The 18,824-nt window shown below is 46.0% G+C and overlaps 1 protein-coding gene across 5 annotated transcripts in view; it reads right to left on the reverse strand.

Moving 5' to 3' along the window:
- The window catches only part of LOC140901507 (C4b-binding protein alpha chain-like), a 28,088-nt gene extending 14,173 nt beyond the window's left edge, over positions 1 to 13,915 (reverse strand). For 3 of the 5 annotated variants that reach the window (XR_012155867.1, XM_073320460.1, XM_073320459.1), the window contains exons 1-3: positions 13,716 to 13,913; positions 11,280 to 11,465; positions 3,283 to 3,376 (exon numbers count right to left, since the gene is read on the reverse strand). Coding sequence is in view for 4 of the 5 variants with exons in the window: in XM_073320460.1 (XP_073176561.1) it covers positions 3,283 to 3,376; positions 11,280 to 11,465; positions 13,716 to 13,791 (356 nt within the window). In the remaining variant the exon portion in view is untranslated. Of the gene's footprint in view, positions 1 to 3,282; positions 3,377 to 11,279; positions 11,466 to 12,137; positions 12,179 to 13,715 lie in introns of those variants that run through there. The other 2 variants (XM_073320463.1, XM_073320461.1) reach the window with 2 other exon arrangements.
- Between the last annotated feature and the right edge of the window lie 4,909 nt (positions 13,916 to 18,824).

Consider the following 18,824-nt stretch of genomic DNA (forward strand, 5'->3'; position numbering starts at 1 on the left):
TTGTTTGCCAGCCGCCTGCTTTGTCCACTGCTTGCAGAAAGAGCAGCCCGTTGGAGCTAGCTGGTGGGCGCTTAGAACCAGGGTAGACCGGCAGCCGCCCCGCCCCATCAGCTTCCCTAAGTTCCCTGTGTGGCAGCCGCCCAGCAGGCTATCAATTGTCGGGCAGTTCAGCCATCCCGCCCCCCACTGCCCTGTGCTGCTCCTGTCCTCTGCCTTGGAGTTACTCCCGGGAGCCTCCTGCTTGCTGTGCGGAGGTGGAGGGGGAAAAAGGGTGCTAATGTCAGGGTGTCCTCCTCCCGCTGTACCCCTTCTCCTCAGAGAGGTGCGGGAGAACACGACAGGGCTCAGGACAGAGGGAGCTTGCTGCCAGCAACTGCTGTCAACTTGCTGATCTACTTAAAAAGGCAATTTTCAGAGTAACAGCCGTGTTAGTCTGTATTCGCAAAAAGAAAAGGAGGACTTGTGGCACCTTAGAGACTAACCAATTTATTAGAGCATAAGCTTTCGTGAGCTACAGCTCACTTCCTCAGATGCATATCGTGGAAACTGCAGCAGGCTTTATATATACACAGAGAATATGAAACAATACCTATTGCCACCCCACTGTCCTGCTGGTAATAGCTTATCTAAAGTGATTTCCAGCACAAATCCAGGTTTTCTCACCCTCCACCCCCCCACACAAATTCACTCTCCTGCTGGTGATAGCCCATCCAAAGTGACAACTCTTTACACAATGTGCATGACAATCAAGCTGGGCTATTTCCTGCACAAATCCAGATTCTCACATGTATGTATGGGGGTGTATGGGGTGGGGGGGATGTGAAAACCTGGATTTGTGCAGGAAATAGCCCAGCTTGATTGTCATGCACATTGTGTAAAGAGTTGTCACTTTGGATGGGCTATCACCAGCAGGAGAGTGAATTTGTGTGGGGGGGTGGAGGGTGAGAAAACCTGGATTTGTGCTGGAAATGGCCCACCTGATAATCACTTTAGATAAGCTATTACCAGCAGGACAGTGGGGTGGGAGGAGGTATTGTTTCATATTCTCTGTGTATATATAAAGTCTGCTGCAGTTTCCACGATATGCATCTGATGAAGTGAGCTGTAGCTCACGAAAGCTTATGCTCTAATAAATTGGTTAGTCTCTAAGGTGCCACAAGTCCTCCTTTTCTTTTTAAAAAGGCAATGTACTTAAACTGGGGGTCAGCACACTTAAAGGGGCAATGCACACGTGTGTCTCTCTCTCACAAGCATGCGTGTGCGTGAGACTGTCTCTCTCTGCCATGCTGTGTCTCCTCCCTCCATTTGTGCTGCTTTGTAGAGTGTGAGGCTACATTAACAACAATGTGTTAACCCTTGAGGGCTTAGCCAAAAGCACTGCATTTCCAAGTCCATTGAGCTGAAGGTCCAGCTAAACCCAGCACACAAAGTTGCAACATACTGACAAAGCTTACACTTGGTCTTCACTACAGAATACACTTAGCATTCGATTAAATTGAAGTGAAAGATCTTGAAGAAATCAATCTCCTGTGACGGCAGGGAACAGTGAGAGAGCACGCGCGTGCACAGATGGGCCCAAGCAGCTGCTAGTTTGTAAAATAGAATTACACCCAAAGACAACTCTCCTCTGCTTCCCCCCAAACTGCTCTCTGCTCCAACATCCATCCACTCTGCTTCAACTCCTTTCCTTGTCTGATTGAAGCTGGGGGGGTGGTTTATCAGGTGACTGGCTTCAGGCATTCTAATTAATCTACAGCGAACTTTCTTCCTTCTACAGGGAATAAGGCTCCCTTCTAACACTCTCCTACTACCCTCTGGCCATGCTGTATCACAAGCTATTTAAATTAAGAACAATGGGTAAAAACTGCCCACGAACAACTTCAGGCTGGAAATTAGAGGGTTTCTAACCATAGGAAAGGTAAGGTTCAGGAACAGTCATCCAATGGTAGTTGTGGGGTAACTTAGCTTGAGAGAGAGCCAGACAAGTTTATGCGTGCAATTATATGATGAGGTTGCTTGTGATGGCAGGGCTCAGCAACCCTGGGGTTTGTTTCCAGTGTGTGTGTTACATTCCTAAGGCTCACGCGTCACGATTTCAGCCAGGCACCTGCAGCAGTCAGGAAGGGATTCCACACCAAACGTATTCTGAGTTGGTTTCTTTTATCTCCTTCCTTTGAACCATCAGGGATAGCCATGGCTGAAAATGGGACACTCGATGGGGAAGGCCAGGACTCTGAGGTGGCATCAACCACTCTCACCTCAGTGCTTGACTTACATGCTCAGGCTCTAGTATGTGGGGTTGTTAAGAAATTTCCCCCCCGGTCACATTGGCAGTGACATTGGGGGTTTTCTTGCCTTCCTCTGGAGTATGTGAGTGCAAGTCAATTGCCAGGATTATCTCAATATATATCTCACTTCCACATTTCCCTGCCATGACAGGGACCCGAGGAATTTGTGCACCTCAGGCCCTCCTGTTCTCTGACCATGGCACATAATGGTCTAAGCTCCTGTGGGCTGTAGTATTTTAGACTACATTTTGGTTGACTTTAGTATGTGGGTCTCTGGGAAGTGTTAGTGGCCTGTGATATACAGAAGGTCAGACTAGAGGATCGGGTGGTCCCTTCTGGCCTTCAACTCTGAGGCCTCAAAAATCCAAAACACACCTGCTCAGTCCAAGGAAGTCACAAGCTATTTTTGATTCCCCAAGGCCTGGCAACATAACCCATATGGACAAAAGCAACAACTGCACTTGATGCTATCCTGGGGAATACCGACATCTCTAAGGGAGGGATAGACAAATATTCGCTATTGTAGAGCAGGAAGAGGTCTGCCTCTACCTGGTGCTGCATTTTATGGGCAATATTCTGCCACTAGCTCCCAGCACCCTCACAGAAACCCCTGTAACAAGGGAGAGATGGCACGGGTCAGTAAGTGCCACATGACCCCTGAGGTGGGACTCTCAATATCATAACCCAACCCCTGCTGGAGGATCTCCTGAGGGCTCTAGGCTGCCATCTTCAAAAGCACCTGAGCGAGTTAGATGCCCATCTCCCACTGAATGACAACCATAGCTGGGTGGCTATCTTCCTTCAACTCCTTTGAAAATCGCAGGTGTAAAACTTAACAAGGGCCCCAGCCCATGGATACAGATTTATAGCACACCACTCACTTATGTTCTTGAAGTTAAGCAGGCTTTCTTGCCCCATTTTGCCAGACTTCAACAGCAGTTTTACACCAGTCTAGGTTCTATTAATTAGTCCAAAGAAGCAATTTGCCACTCACCCTTCATCACAGGAGAAGTTTGCTCTTGCACCAAACCGGAGATCCGTTATATCAGCCCTGCCATTTTCGAGTTCAAGTGGTTTACATCGTCTTCCTAGAAGAGAACAAGACGAATATTTGTGTTACCTCAGATTACCTTAATAGGAAAAAGGGGATATCCTAACTTGCACCCTCTAACACAGCAAATACCATGGCAGATCAAAGCCAATCGACTTGGAGTCCAGTATCTGTCCTCTACGACAGCAGTCAGCACCAAAGGCTAAGGAGGAAAGCTTAAAACCCACATTATGGATAATTTTGTTACATGCCCATGGGAAGTGAGGAGAAGTGGAAGTGGGATGATGCTTCCTAATCCCACACAGACAGTGGTTGCCTTATATCCTGAAACAAGAGATTTCAGATCCCCTTGCAGATTTAGTATAAGCGCAAATATTCATACTGTAAACGTTAATGCCCAGATCCCGAAAACTCATATGCAGAACCATATTCATGTGGGTAGACCCACTGACCTCAACTGGCAGCAATTACAAATAAAAAGCAACATAAGACACAGAAAAAAAAAAAAAAAAGGATAGACGGCATAAGTTGCAAAATGTAAAAATTTATATGGGGCACTAAAGACATCAGTGAGAGTCTCACAAGTGGCATGGTTACAGACAATAAGGAGAAGATTTTGAAGTTCGTTAGGGACAAAAGAAATCCTTCTGTAAGAGAATGTACCCGTGTCCACACCCTAAAGACTGCTGTAATAATCTTTGTACCGAGCATGCCTTGTGAGGCATCATCTGAAAATGTATAAAAAGAAAAGGAATACTTGAGGCACCTTAGAGACTAACAAATTTGAGCATAATGAGATGAGATGATGGGGCGCCCAGGATTTCCAGGTTTATGGATCTTGGGTAGTAGATAGAATATCCCAGGTCGGGGTTCCAGCTCTGCGATACAACCGCATTTGCTCCAACCCCTCAGACAGAGACAAACACCTACAACATCTCTGTCAAGCTTTGTTACAACTACAATACCCACCTGCAGAAGTAAAGAAACAGATTGATAGAGCCAGAAGAGTTCCCAGAAGTTACCTACTACAGGACAGGCCTAACAAAGAAAATAACAGAACGCCACTAGCCGTCACCTTCAGCCCCCAACTAAAACCCCTCCAACGCATTATTAAGGATCTACAACCTATCCTAAAGGATGACCCAACACTCTCACAAATCTTGGGAGACAGGCCAGTCCTTGCCTACAGACAGCCCCGCAACCTGAAGCAAATACTCACCAACAACCACATACCACACAACAGAACCACTAACCCAGGAACTTATCCTTGCAACAAAGCCCATTGCCAATTGTGCCCACATATCTATTCAGGGGACACCATCACAGGGCCGAATAACATCAGCCACACTATCAGAGGCTCGTTCACCTGCACATCCACCAATGTGATATATGCCATCATGTGCCAGCAATGCCCCTCTGCCATGTACATTGGTCAAACTGGACAGTCTCTACGTAAAAGAATAAATGGACACAAATCAGATGTCAAGAATTATAACATTCATAAACCAGTCGGAGAACACTTCAATCTCTCTGGTCACGCAATCACAGACATGAAGGTCGCTATCTTAAAACAAAAAAACTTCAAATCCAGACTCCAGCGAGAAACTGCTGAATTGGAATTCATTTGCAAATTGGATACTATTAATTCAGGCTTAAATAGAGACTTGGAGTGGCTAAGTCATTATGCAAGGTAGCCTGTTTCCTCTTGTTTTTTCCTACCCCCACCCCCCCCAGATGTTCTGGTTTAACTTGGATTTAAACTTGAAGAGTGGTCAGTTTGGATGAGCTATTACCAGCAGGAGAGTGAGTTTGTGTGTGTATGGGGGTGGGGGGATGTGAGAAAACCTGGATTTGTGCAGGAAATAGCCCAACTTGATTGTCATGCACATTGTGTAAAGAGTTGTCACTTTGGATGGGCTATCACCAGCAGGAGAGTGAATTTGTGTGTGGGGGGGTGGAGGGTGAGAAAACCTGGATTTGTGCTGGAAATGGCCCACCTGATGATCACTTTAGATAAGCTATTACCAGCAGGACAGTGGGGTGGGAGGAGGTATTGGTTCATATTCTCTGGGTATATATAAAGTCTGCTGCAGTTTCCACGATATGCATCTGATGAAGTGAGCTGTAGCTCACGAAAGCTTATGCTCTAATAAATTGGTTAGTCTCTAAGGTGCCACAAGTACTCCTACTCTGAAATCTGAAAACAGAGTTTACTGGTCAATACTGCCCTGATAAAATGCATGGTAACATTGTCTTTGAAGTTAGAAGATTTCCCTGTATAATGTTAACTCATATTGCAAACCTACAGCACAAGTTGGCAAACAGGACTGTCTCAAAGGAATGTGTGCTCTGCTTAATTTGCATTTAAGCAACAAGCAGGAAGAAAAAAAACCTCCAAAAAAGAGAGGAAAAGCAGCAGCAGGGAAGATCTTTTCCCGATAGACTTTTTGTCAGCTGGAAATGTTTTCCCAGGGGCGGGACTGACACTATAAAAAAGGCGCAACAAAAACTCCCAGGCACCCCCTCCTCCCTCTCACTCCATCCATCCACTCACTGCACTAGAAGAGACAAAGAAAGCACCAACTAAGCTGAAGAAGGGGTCCTCACTTAAGAAGTTTGGTCAGCAAGACTGCTGAGAGCATATGGTAAGAAAAACTTCATTTTGAATTTAACAGCGTTTTTTAACTTGAGCACCACTTGTGCTTTATCTTGACCTCTCTTGTCACCTTTTGGACTCATGCCTCATGACCTGCCTTTCCTTAAAATCTTTGTAGTTAATAAACTTGTTTGATCTAATCCAGTGTGTTTAAATTGAAGTGTCTGTGAAACTCTATTTGGGTAACAAGAAAGAAAGAGAGACTCGAAATGAATTTGTATTGTCCAGGAGAGGGCTGGGCAATACAAGACTTACATTTCGGTGGGGGGGGGGGAATACTAAGAATTGGTTGGGGTCACCTTGCAGTATAAGCAAAGCTGGTGAGAACAAAGGTGTGGCTGGCCGAGACCTAGCTGGGAGTGACTTGCACACTGGAGGCTGTTTGTGAGCAGTCCAGACTGGAGGCTACAGCACCAAAGCTTTGTAAAGGGCACCCCCAGGTTAGAGGACAGCGGTGACAGATTCTCATTAGTCTGGATGATACATTGAGTATACCACGCGTAGTAAAGGTACAAACCTGTTACTAAATGGAGATGGGTAAAACAATTATGATACAAGAAAGGCAGGAGTGTTCAGGAAATATTTCCCTTTTGTATTTGGAAAGAAGCATGACAACGTAGTCTCATCACAAGAGTCTGATGAAGTACTTCCATGTCTATTAGTAATTAAGGAGGAAGTTAAACTACATCTGCTAGGGATAAACATTGTTAAACCAATATCTTGGGATAACTTGCACCCAAGTGTCCTGAAAAGTTGGCCACGGAGATCTCTAACCCACTGATTAAGATTTATAAGAAGTTAGAGTAACTGGAAATTCAAGAAGAATAGAAGAGCGCTGATCTTGTGCCAGTATTCAAAAAGGGCAACCAGAATGACCTCAGTAACTGTAGACTAGTTAACATGATCTCACTCACAGGCATAATAATTTAAAGGTATTGTGGGATTCATCAATTCCAAGGGCAAATCTGTTCTGACCACTTGTGCAGTGGAGGGAAAATTTTCCCAATTCATAAGGAATTAAGAACAGGAATATAATTAATACCAACCAATATGGTTTTATGGAAAATCAGGTTTCTCTGATAAACCTCTGTCGTTCTTTGAAGTTACAAAGATGTTTGATAAACGTAACTGATGTAATATGCCTAGGCTTTTGTAAGCTGTTTGACTTAGTACCACACAACTTTCTAAATAAAAAATTAACACTTCTGTATCAATAGAGCACAACTTAAATGGACTAAGAATTGGCTAAGAAGGTGAGGCAATATCTTTTATTGAACCAACTTCTGTGGGTGCGAAACTTTCGACCCTACACAGAGCTAGTCTTCAGGTTTGGAATACATTTCTGAGACCAAGAAGAATGGTGTGTAAGCTCGAAAGCTCGTCTCTCTCACCAACAGAAGTTGGTCCAATAAATGATATTATCTCACCCACTTTGTCTCGCTAATATCCTGGGATTGACACGGCTGCAACACCACTGCAGACAAGAACTGGCTAACTGACATCTCCAGGAGCAGTCACATCAGTGGGAATCATTATCAAACAAACCTGTTTCTAGTAGAATTCTGCAGGGATTGGTCCTAGACCTGCTGCTATTCAACATTTTAATCAGTTGACTGGAAGTAAACAAAAATCACTCCTGACAAAATTTGCAGGTGACACAGACTGGGGGAGTCCTACAAAGCAATCTGGACTCCTTATGTCCAGTCAAACAACATTCATTTTAGTACCGTATAACGCAAAATTATACATCCAGGCACAAGAAATGCAGGCTGTTCCTAGAGAACGGGGAAACTATATTCTGGGAAGGAGCAAGTCTGAAAAGGATTGAGATCACAGCAGACAATCAACTGAAGCTCCCACTGCAATCCTATGGAAAAAAGGGCTAATACGATCCTTGATGTATTCACAGATGTGATTGCAGAGCCACTGGCCATTATCTTTGAAAACTCATGGCAATCAGGGGAGGTCCCGGACAACTGGAAAAAGGCTAATGTAGCGGCCATCTTTAAAAATGGGAAGGAGGAGGATCCTTGGAACTATAGGCCAGTCAGCCTCACCTCAGTCCCTGGAAAAATTTTGGAGCAGGTCCTCAAGGAATCAATTCTGAAGCACTTAGAGGAGAGGAAAGTGATCAGGAACAGTCAGCATGGATTCACCAAGGGCAAGTCATGCCTGAATAATCTAATTGCCTTCTATGACGAGAAAACTGGCTCCGTGGATGAGGGGAAAGCAGTAGACGTGTTGTTCCTGGACTTTGGCAAAGCTTTTGACACAGTCTCCCACAGTATTCTTGCCAGGAAGTTAAAGAAGTATGGGCTGAATGAATGGACTATAAGGTGGATAGAAAGCTGGCTAGATTGTCGGGCTCAACGGGTAGCGATCAATGGCTCCATGTCTAGTTGGCATCCGGTATCAAGTGGAGTGCCCCAAGGGTCGGTCCTGGGGCCGGTTTTGTTCAATATCTTCATAAATGATCTGGAGGATGGGGTGGATTGCACCCTCAGCAAGTTTGCAGATGACACTAAACTGGGAGGAGAGGTAGATACGCTGGAGGGTAGGGATAGGATACAGAGGGCCCTAGACAAATTAGAGGATTGGGCCAAAAGAAATCTGATGAGGTTCAACAAGGACAAGGGCAAAGTCCTGCACTTAGGGCTGAAGAATCCCTTGCACCGCTACAGACTAGGGACCGAATGGCTCGGCAGCAGTTCTGCAGAAAAGGACCTAGGGGTTACAGTGGACGAGAAGCTGGATATGAGTCAACAGTGTGCCCTTGTTGCCAAGAAGGCCAATGGCATTTTGGGATGTATAAGTAGGGGCATTGCCAGCATATCGAGGGACGTGATCGTTCCCATCTATTCGGCATTAGTGGGGCCTCATCTGGAGTACTGTGTCCAGTTTTGGGCCCCACGCTACAAGAAGGATGTGGAAAAATTGGAAAACGTCCAGCGGAGGGCAACAAAAATTATTAGGGGACTGGAACACATGACTTAGGAAGAGAGGCTGGGGGAACTGGGATTGTTTAGTCTACAGAAGAGAAGAATGAGGGGGGATTTGATAGCTGCTTTCAACTACCTGAAAGGGGGTTCCAAAGAGGATGGATCTAGACTGTTTTCAGTGGTAGCAGATGACAGAACGAGGAGCAATGGTCTCAAGTTGCAGTGGGGGAGGTTTAGGTTGGATATTAGGAAAAACTTTTTCACTAGGAGGGTGGTGACACACTGGAATGCGTTACCTAGGGAGGTGGTGGAACCTCCTTCCTTTGACGTTTTTAAGGTCAGGCTTGACAAAGCCCTGGCTGGGATGATTTAGTTGGGGACTGGTCCTGCTTTGAGCAGAGGGTTGGACTAGATGACCTCCTGAGGTCCCTTCCAACCCTGATATTCTAGGATTCTATGAACAGGGAAGAAGAAGTAGGGAGATGATAGCAATGCTGTATACAGCATTGCCGAGACCCGTATGGGAATACTGTACCCAGGTGTGGTGTCCCCTTTTTTAAAATGGTGTTGAAAAATTGCAGATGGTGCAGGGAAGAGCCACAAAAAGGTATTCATTGGCCTGAGAAAATGCCTTATAGTGAGAGACTTAAAGAGCTCAGTCTGTTTAGCTTGTCGAGAGACTGTGAGCCTACCTGATTACAGCATCTGAGGACCTTCACAAGGAGAAGGTACCAGCTACTAAAGGGCTCCTTAATCTAGCAGAGAAAAGCGGAACAAGAACCAAGAGCTGGAAAGTCAAGCCAGACAAATTCAAAATGGAAATAAGGCGGAAGTGTTTAATATGAGGGTGACTAACCATTGGAACAAATTACCAGAGGCAATGGCAGATTCTCAGTCTCTGCAAGTCTATAAATCAAGACTGGATGTCCTTCTCGAAGATATGCTTTCGTCAAATACAAGTTTTTGGCCTCAGAAAAGGGATAACTTGGTGAAATGTAAGTCGCCTGTGATGTAACACTCCCTTCTAGCATTAAACTCTACGAAGCAGCGGACTATTCACACGAGCAATATTGAGCACAGTTGTGTTTGCCGGACCAGGTTCTAAGTGTCTCATCTTTTTTTGAATCCTGCCACGTTCTTCGCCTCCATTTTGTAGCAGAACGTTCCACAGGCTTGTTTTGCGTTTGGTAAATATTTGTTAGTCGTTTTCTTGCTATGTGAATCCTGATTTTAGACAGCTAAAAACTGCATGTTCCTCAGTCAAGCTCAGTGGAAGAGCTTTTCTCTACCCCTACAAGAGTTATTTGTGATGCTTTCTCCCGCAGTAGACTTATTCCCACGAAAAATGAACGGTTTCAAAAATTCACCATATCTATATGGAGTTTGATACAGATATCCTGAATCCATGCAAAGATAATGTTGGCACTTTTTATGACTCCACTGGGAAAAATCTCTCAATGCAGACAAGGCATGTAAAAATTGTGACCTATTTACTAAGGCCTGATCGATTCAGTAAAACAAGGCCCGCTGAAGTCAGTGGGACTTAAGAATGCACTAAGTGTTTTGCTGAATCAGGGCCTATATTTAAAGTATTTTCTCAAGCCAGCAGGCCAGAGTAGGTGAGTCTGAGGCTAATCAAGGAAGTCTCATCAGTATTCAATACAACAAATTCAGTCATAATTTAAAACATATGCACAAGAAGGCAGAGTTAAGTTTCATTAGCATCCAACTATAGATATCCTTACTAGTTACATGGAATATAGCATCTATAGTCTTGAGATGAGAAAACTTGCAAAAATCTTATCGTACTCTTAGCAATGAAGCCAAGAGGAGTATTCTCTAAGTTTTGTTATGAGTTACTATTTTGACCAAGTTTGTAACACAGGTCCCTTCCAACTCCGATATTCTATGAGACATTATTCAATACTGGGTTTACTTTTAGTACAGTGAATTCAGGATATTTCGTTATCAGGGATACAGCAACTACAATATTTAAAAAAAGACAGACACTTAGCACACCAAAGCGTTTTACTTAATTGTAATAGGTTTCAGAGCAGTAGCTGTGTCAATCTGTATCAGCAAAAACAACTCGAAGTCCTTGTGGCACCTTAGAGACCAACAAATTAACTTGGGCATAAACCTTCGTGGGCTAAAACTGACTATATCAGATGCATGGAGTGGAATATTCAGTAGAGAGGTATAAATACACAGCACAGGAAAAGATGGGAGTTGCCTTCTTTTCGTATGCCAATAGAAGAGAGAGATACCCAACAGAAGAGAGATTCCTAACTGTGTCAAGATGGCTTGCACATCAATTGAAATGGAAAAGCAACAAAGATACTCACCTTCACAAAACTCAGCTTCTACTGACCATTTTGAATTTTCAAGACATGTAACAAAAGGAGACTTTCCAGAGCTCAAAATGTATCCTGGGCGACAGGAGTATTTCAGTTTGGTCCCAACAGGATAGGAATTGTTCACGACCCCAGGCAGCTCAGCAAAATGCAACCTTGGAGGAGAATCACAAGTGCCTAGCAAGAGAGACAGACAAGGAAGGGAAAAAGTTAACTACGAAAGATATTCAGTAGTCTGTTTTAACAGAATACTAGTTATTGAGAAGCCACATATGATTTTATTGGGGACAATTTGGAGGTACGTGTTTTCATTAGAGCCTTGAAGCTAGTTTACTGAATGGGCTTGATACAAAACTGCAGTACATTAAAGTTTACCATGTATATATCACCATTACTGCACCCAGTAACGTAGGGTAAGTATATTGTGCAAAACAAGACACTGCTCCATCCACAGGTTTTAGAGAGAGGGTTGCAACCATACAGAGTGACATGAAAGAAGGTTTCAGAGTAACAGCCGGGTTAGTCTGTATTCGCATAAAGAAAAGGAGGACTTGTAGCACCTTAGAGACTAACCAATTTATTTGAGCATAAGCTTTCATGAGCTACAGCTCATTTCGTCGGATGCATACCGTGGAAAATACAGAAGATGTTCTTATACATACAAACCATGAAAAAATGGGTGTTTACCACTACAAAAGGTTTTCTCTCCCCCCACCCCACTCTCCTGCTGGTAATAGCTTATCTAAAGTGATCACTCTCCTTACAATGTGTATGATAATCAAGGCGGGCCATCTCCAGCACAAATTCAGGGTTTAACAAGAACGTGGGGGGTGGGGGGGGACAAGTTACCTTGCATAATGACTTATCCACTCCCAGTCTCTGTTCAAGCCTAAGTTAATTGTATCCAATTTGCAAATGAATTCCAATTCAGCAGTCTCTCGCTGGAGTCTGGTTTTGAAGTTTTTCTGTTGTAATATCGCAACTTTCATGTCTGTAATCATGTGACCAGAGAGATTGAAGTGTTCTCCGACTAGTTTATGAATGTTATAATTCTTGACATCTGATTTGTGTCCATTTATTCTTTTACGTAGAGACTGTCCAGTTTGACCAATGTACATGGCAGAGGGGCATTGCTGGCACATGATGGCACATATCACATTGGTGGATGTGCAGGTGAACGAGCCTGTGATAGTGTGGCTGATGTGATTAGGCCCTGCGATGGTGTCCCCTGAATAGATATGTGGGCACAGTGGGCAACGGGCTTTGTTGCAAGGATGGGCTCCTGGGTTAGTGGTTCTGTTGTGTAGTATGTGGTTGCTGGTGAGTATTCGCTTCAGGTTGGGGGGCTGTCTGTAGGCAAGGACTGGCCTGTCTCCCAAGATTTGTGAGTGTGTTGGGTCATCCTTCAGGATAGATTGTAGATCCTTTATAAGGAGGCAAAGGAGACTAAGATAGCAATCTACAGAAGAATACACGAAACATGTCTGGCATTAGAACAAGTGAGAATAGCTGGTGGAAAGCCATCTCTGAGACAGGTAACTTTCATATTTCTCATGTGATGCATGGACAGGTGCTAATGAGAAGCAAAGTGGGGAAAGTAACTGAAAAACTTCCTGATGTACTGTATTGTATTTTCTAAGTGGCAACTGACCCTAAATTCTCAATGACTGAGGGACAATCTTCACTCATTACTATATTTGCTTTCCACAAGCTCCTCTTCCTATAACCTTTTAGGAGTGATGTACCCAAATAACTGGATGTGAATACCTGAACCTTAATTTGGGATACTGCAGATTATCTACTATATGTACCTTATGACTTTCAAACCAAATTTTGTACTTTTGGATAATTTAAGCATTATACCCAGATATACAGACACACTTGTCTTACCCTGTGTATTACATCATTTTAACATTAGCTTTAACAAAGTTTCTGTATCTCTGTCTGTACAGTCACAAAGCTAAGGCTATAACAGGGGAACTTGCTCATTTGACAGTCTTTAGGAGTCTTATGCCCACACTTCGTTTTACTGAAGCTGGCCAGCTACAGCACCTTTACCCGCTCTTCGAAGGGGCTTTTTCTCCCCCCACCCGCCTCCAACCACCGACAGGAGACACCCCCAGCCGCCGCCCCCGGGCCTTAACACTCCCACCAGCGGGACAGAGTTTAGCCCCCAGGCAGAAGCGCTCGCGGGGGCTCGAGGCTCGCAGAGGTGCGGGGCTCGCCCCAGGGGCCGGGCTGGGGTCGCTGCCGCGCGGCTCGGGCCCCCTCGCCCCCTCCTCCCCCCGCGGGCCGAGCTCGACGCAGCCCGGGCTGAGGGGCCGGACGGGGAGGCCCGGGGGCGCCGTGCACCGATGGAGGGGGGGAGAGACCGGGAGGACTCTGTGCCCGGGCAGGGGCCGCCGGGGCCCCCCCGCCCACACTCACCGCGAGCCCCGGGCAGCGGCAGCAGCAGCGCCAGGAGCCCCCAGAGGCCCGGCGGGCAGCGCGGGCCCGAGACCATGGCGGCGGCGGCGGCGGGAAGAGTCGCGGGGCGAAGGCGGCGGCGGAGCGGACTCACGACGATGCTGCCTCAGCGCCGCAACCGCAGGCTCTGACACAGCCGCCGGCGCCGGCCGCCAGGCGACCCACCGGGGGGCGGGGCCGGGCGGGGCGCGCGGGCGCCGCCGCCCCCGCCGCTCACGGGCACGCGGGGCCCGGCCGGGGCCCTTGGCGGGCAGGCCCCGCTTCCAGCTCGCTCCGGGTCCCTGGCGGGGGCGGCGGCGGCGCGGCCGCGCTCCTGTGGGTTTCCCTGCAGCGATGAGCGGGCGGGCGGGGCGCGGCCTGGCTCATCCCGCGCGGTCGCCGGTGCCTCACCTTGTAGGGGAAGGGGGTTTTGTACCATCTGATCCTGCAAGGGGCGAAGTAGTGTGAAGTTGGTAGGAGACCATTTAAACCAAATCCAGCTGTAAAATGTGTGTGAAGAGCACTGGAGCTAGCCTACACCCCATACCTTAGCGTTAACAGAAAGTGCTGCCCTACAATGACCCAAAAGTTAGATTTTCACTGGACAGGGGGTACTGCTGTCGCTATTACAGACTTACTGCGAAGATTAAATAATTGCAATGTATAAGCCAGAAAATAGTAACTGGTTCAAAGGTAACTGAGCCCTTTACCAACGCACTGATAAATCATGTGTTTTTCAGGTAAGAGGAAAATTAGTTGCAGTGAGGACTTTGCTTGCAGGCTGTAAATGTCCTTCTCGATGCAGGAAGAAAACCAAACAGGTGACTTCAGTGGAATGCAGATTAATGTGCTGAGGTATGCTCTCTTTCTAATCTGCAGTGGGTTGGGCCTGTTGAAGTCCTTGATATTCCCTCTACTACACACCTGTTCCTTTCATATTTCCTATTAACAGGGCTGGCTGTATATAGCACTAGTGGCCAAGTCACAGAGGAAACAGAAGAAATACATTATTTCCCCCGTGAAAGCCTATTTTTAACTAAGTGACCAGAGACACTTTTGGAAACAGACACATTTACATTTAAAGAAATTCACATTCATCCATCAGTTCACCTATTCTCTGAAGGGATTCCACTTTTGCTGTGAACAATTTGAGATAATGAAATACAGTATATTCACTAACATTTGCATAATTATCAGTTTCCCTTTGTGTCTGCATGTATGTCAGAAAGGAGGTATTCTACATATCTACAGGGCTGACCCTGTAGCTATTCCCTCACTTACAGAATCGATACAGGCAACAGTATAATGCGTACTCCACCTGCAGAAATGGATTTATCCTCACAGGCTCCGGAGAAAGAGACAAAGGTTTTATCCCTATTTGAGAGATGAGGAACTGGAGACCCAGAAAGGGTATGATCTTGCTGCACAAAAGGAGTTAGGCATTGTGATGCTGAGCACCTGGAAACTTTCGGGCCCCTTGAAAATCGCTGTGATTCACAAAGCCCGAGTTAGGCACCTGAGGATCTATCAAAGGAATAGAGGGAGATAGGCGCCTTAGATTGTGATCCACCAAAGCCAGTGCGAGAAGCAGGGAGCCACCTACGCTGGCCAATGGGAGATGCTGAGGAGAAATGGCCCTTCAGCCCCCACCAGAGATAGGCAGCTAGCTTTGGGAACTGCTCCTCTGGAGTCAGGCAACTTATGTTTCTTACCAGAATGAGTTAGGTGCCTGCCGCACTCTGTATAAAACGGCTGGAGGTGGCATTAGCTGTACCCACCTGGTAACATTTAGCCCCATAGTGAGCACACTCTCCTGGGATGTGGGGAGACCCAGGTTCAATTCCCACATCAGGCACAGGGGGAGGAAGGATTTGAACATAGGTCTCCTACGTCTCTCAGCAGAGTGCTGTAACCACTGAATATGAGATAGTCTGATGGGGGCTCCCTCGGTCTATCCAAGTGAAGCTGCTGCACTGTGGGGAAAAAAGAAGGAAAGTGATTGGAGCCAGGGTCTCCCAGCACCCAGCTGACTGCTCCACCCAACTGCAGCGTGTCTCTGGCTCTGTGACTGTTTGAGTACATACCAGAGTGGACCACGGAACTGAAAGTTAGAAGGGGGGCACTGGCACCGCCAGCTTCTCCTTCCGAGGGTTAGGTGGAACATTTTGGGCGTCACAGAGATGCTGAAACCAGGACTTAGGCAGGTACAATGGGGCCTTGGGCACCTAACTCCTTTTGTGCATTCTGGCCTATGTGACTTACCCGAGGCAGAACAGAGAATCTGTGGGAGAGACAAAAACAGAGCTGAAAACAGAACCCACATAGCTGCTGACTCTTAGTCCTGTGCTTGAAGCACACGACCTTTCTTCATCCCCTTCCTTTTGCCAGCTTTGACTGCGGAACCTGCACGTGAAGGTTTCATCTGTGACAGAAAGTGGGGGTATTTTGTAACTATTGTAACTTCTCACTTGACGTTACAGTTATGTTCCTGAAAAATGCTACTTTCAGCGAAATGATGCTAAGTGAATTCAATTTCCCCCTAAGAATGAATGTAAATGGAGGGTTAGGTTCCAGGGAATTTTTTTTCACTAGATAAAGGAGATTATATAAATATACACTAAGTTTTAAATAATTTTAAACAATTTACTACTGTACTCACCAATGATATTGTGAAGCTTGGTTGAGGCAGGGGTGTAGCGGGGTCGGGGCACAGGGGGCTTGTCCCGCTCCGCCTGCCTGGCCCTCCTGCAGGGAAGCGGGGTTGGGGCGCAGAGGCTGAAGGAATGGGGCAAGTCCCCGCACCCTGACCCAGCTTCCCAGCAGGAACACTGGGCAGGCAGAGTGGGGCGAGCCAAACAACTTTATAACGGAACATTGCATGACTTAAAACAAGTATGCTCTCTAATAGATCAGCAACCTTCCGTGAGATTCCGTGAGAGAGCCAGGCAGCAAAATTCATAACCTTACATATCATGCCACACACATTTTACTGTGATATTGACCAGTGAATTATTATTGAGAATTAGTTCTCAAATGATACCTTACAAGGCATCTGTTGTGCAGATTATTACAATAGCATGTGGGGTGTGAATACAGGGTGCATTCAGTCACCATGTGCATTCACCTCTATGCATTAACAAGTGCCTGGCCCCCAGTGCCCAGCTATGCCTCCTTCATGCTCTTTGACTCCATGTGAAGACTCACCAAACAGCTGAATGATGGGATGTGAGCAGAGGAATTATAGGACTTTGCCGCTGTTATCTCAAGACCCAGAATGCCAGCGGTTTCTGGACGGTGTCCCACAACATGCCATGAGAAGAATCCCAAAATGCATAGAGCCTAGCAGTGGACCAAAGCACCACAGGATGCCTTCCCAGAACGCAGAGCACTTATTTCTACAAGTCAGTGGGAGGCGAATGCACGAATTCAGAGGAAAGTAGCTAAAAAAAATCCACATCATCTGTGAGGACGCACTTATTTCAAAATAGTTATTCCACAACAGCATGCCCAATTTAATCCACAAAATGCCCACTATGTGGGCAAGCCCTACAACCCCCTTCCTCTAATCTGTTCTATGCCAGCAGAGTCTTGAGTCTTTGCAGACCAGCAGCAGATTTCAATGGGGCTTCACACTGGTGCTGGGCTCTACTGACACGCAGAAGTGGGGCCTAAGTTTTTAGTTAAAATATAAAACAAATTAAGCTAATACTCTAGAAACCATGCCACTTGTGAGACTCTCACGTCTTCAATTCCACAGGTCTTTTGTGCACACCCAGCAGTGCGCAGCCACGAGAGCTCTGAACAGATCTAAAACCAACCTCATTTTCTAATGACGTGTATTCCTCTCCACCTTCTCATCCTGCGGGATCCCAAAACACCAAGGTGCCCTAAAGCTCCTGCAGGCTACTGGGTCAAGCTCATCAGCCCTACTATAGAATATAAGAAGGCGGCCAGATACTCAACACCATTGGGAAGTGTGGGGTATTTCCCTCATAGTGGGAAGGATTATAGCATTTGATTCCACTTGGCTCTGTTCCCTTAGGAGACAACCACCTCCCCTTTGCATCTCTGTGGTCTAAAACAGCCTTCCTATGTTCCTCTTTACCTCCTCCCTTTTCCATTTCCTTTCAAATGGCGAAGCGAACACACAGATCTACTGAGCTCCACCAAGACAAATACGTAACTGGCAGCTGTACCTTTGGATAGCAGCACTGGGTCTGTTCCGATGAAAGAGTCTATGACAACAAGTTTTATCCTGCTTGGAAACTCCTTTATGCAGCACAAATGCTCCCCCAGAGATAAGCTGAGTAAAACAGATCAGGCCAGGTAGATGTTAAGGGGAAAAAATGAAAGCAAGTGCAACACAAACAGAACCCCTCTCTGAACTACATGCCTGATCTCCATTCTACCATGCCTAGGAGCACGATCAGATGCCAACTAGCAGAATGATCTGATGAACAAAAGCTTTGGAGACACTGAATTCTGCTATTAATTATAGAGCTCACCCTCCTTGCTTAGGGTCAGATGGTGATCTCCTCTTCAGGAGTCTAACAACGGGGTTATTCCATAGATTTCACTGGAGTTATCACTGGCTTTACACCAGCATAAACATAATCAGAATCTGTCTCTTGGCAGAAAATGGGTAAGGCTGGACATATTAGGCCAGATTCCAGGCTGCTTTGTACCACTCGATTCATGGCTCTCAACCTTTCCAGACTACTGTACCCCTTTCAGGAGTCTGATTTGGTCTTACATACACCCAAGTTTCACCTCACTTAACTGCTGGCTTACAAAATCAGACCTAAAAATACAAGAGTGTCACAGCACACTATGACTGAAAAATTGCTGACTTCCTCATTTTTACCTTAATTGTAAAATAAATCTGTTAGAATAAGTGTTCTATTGACATTAAACAAGTCATTGTCTGTACAAAATTGTAGTTTGTACCGACTTTGCCAGTGCTTTTTATCTAGCCTGTTGTAAAATTAGGCAAATCTCTAGATGAGTTGATGTACCCCCTGGAAGACCTCTGCGTACTCCCAAGGGTATGCATACCCCTGGTTGAGAACCACTGTTCTACATCATGCAAGA

This window comes from Lepidochelys kempii, chromosome 21, assembly GCF_965140265.1.
Source record: "Lepidochelys kempii isolate rLepKem1 chromosome 21, rLepKem1.hap2, whole genome shotgun sequence".
NCBI classification, from domain to species: Eukaryota; Metazoa; Chordata; order Testudines; family Cheloniidae; genus Lepidochelys; species Lepidochelys kempii.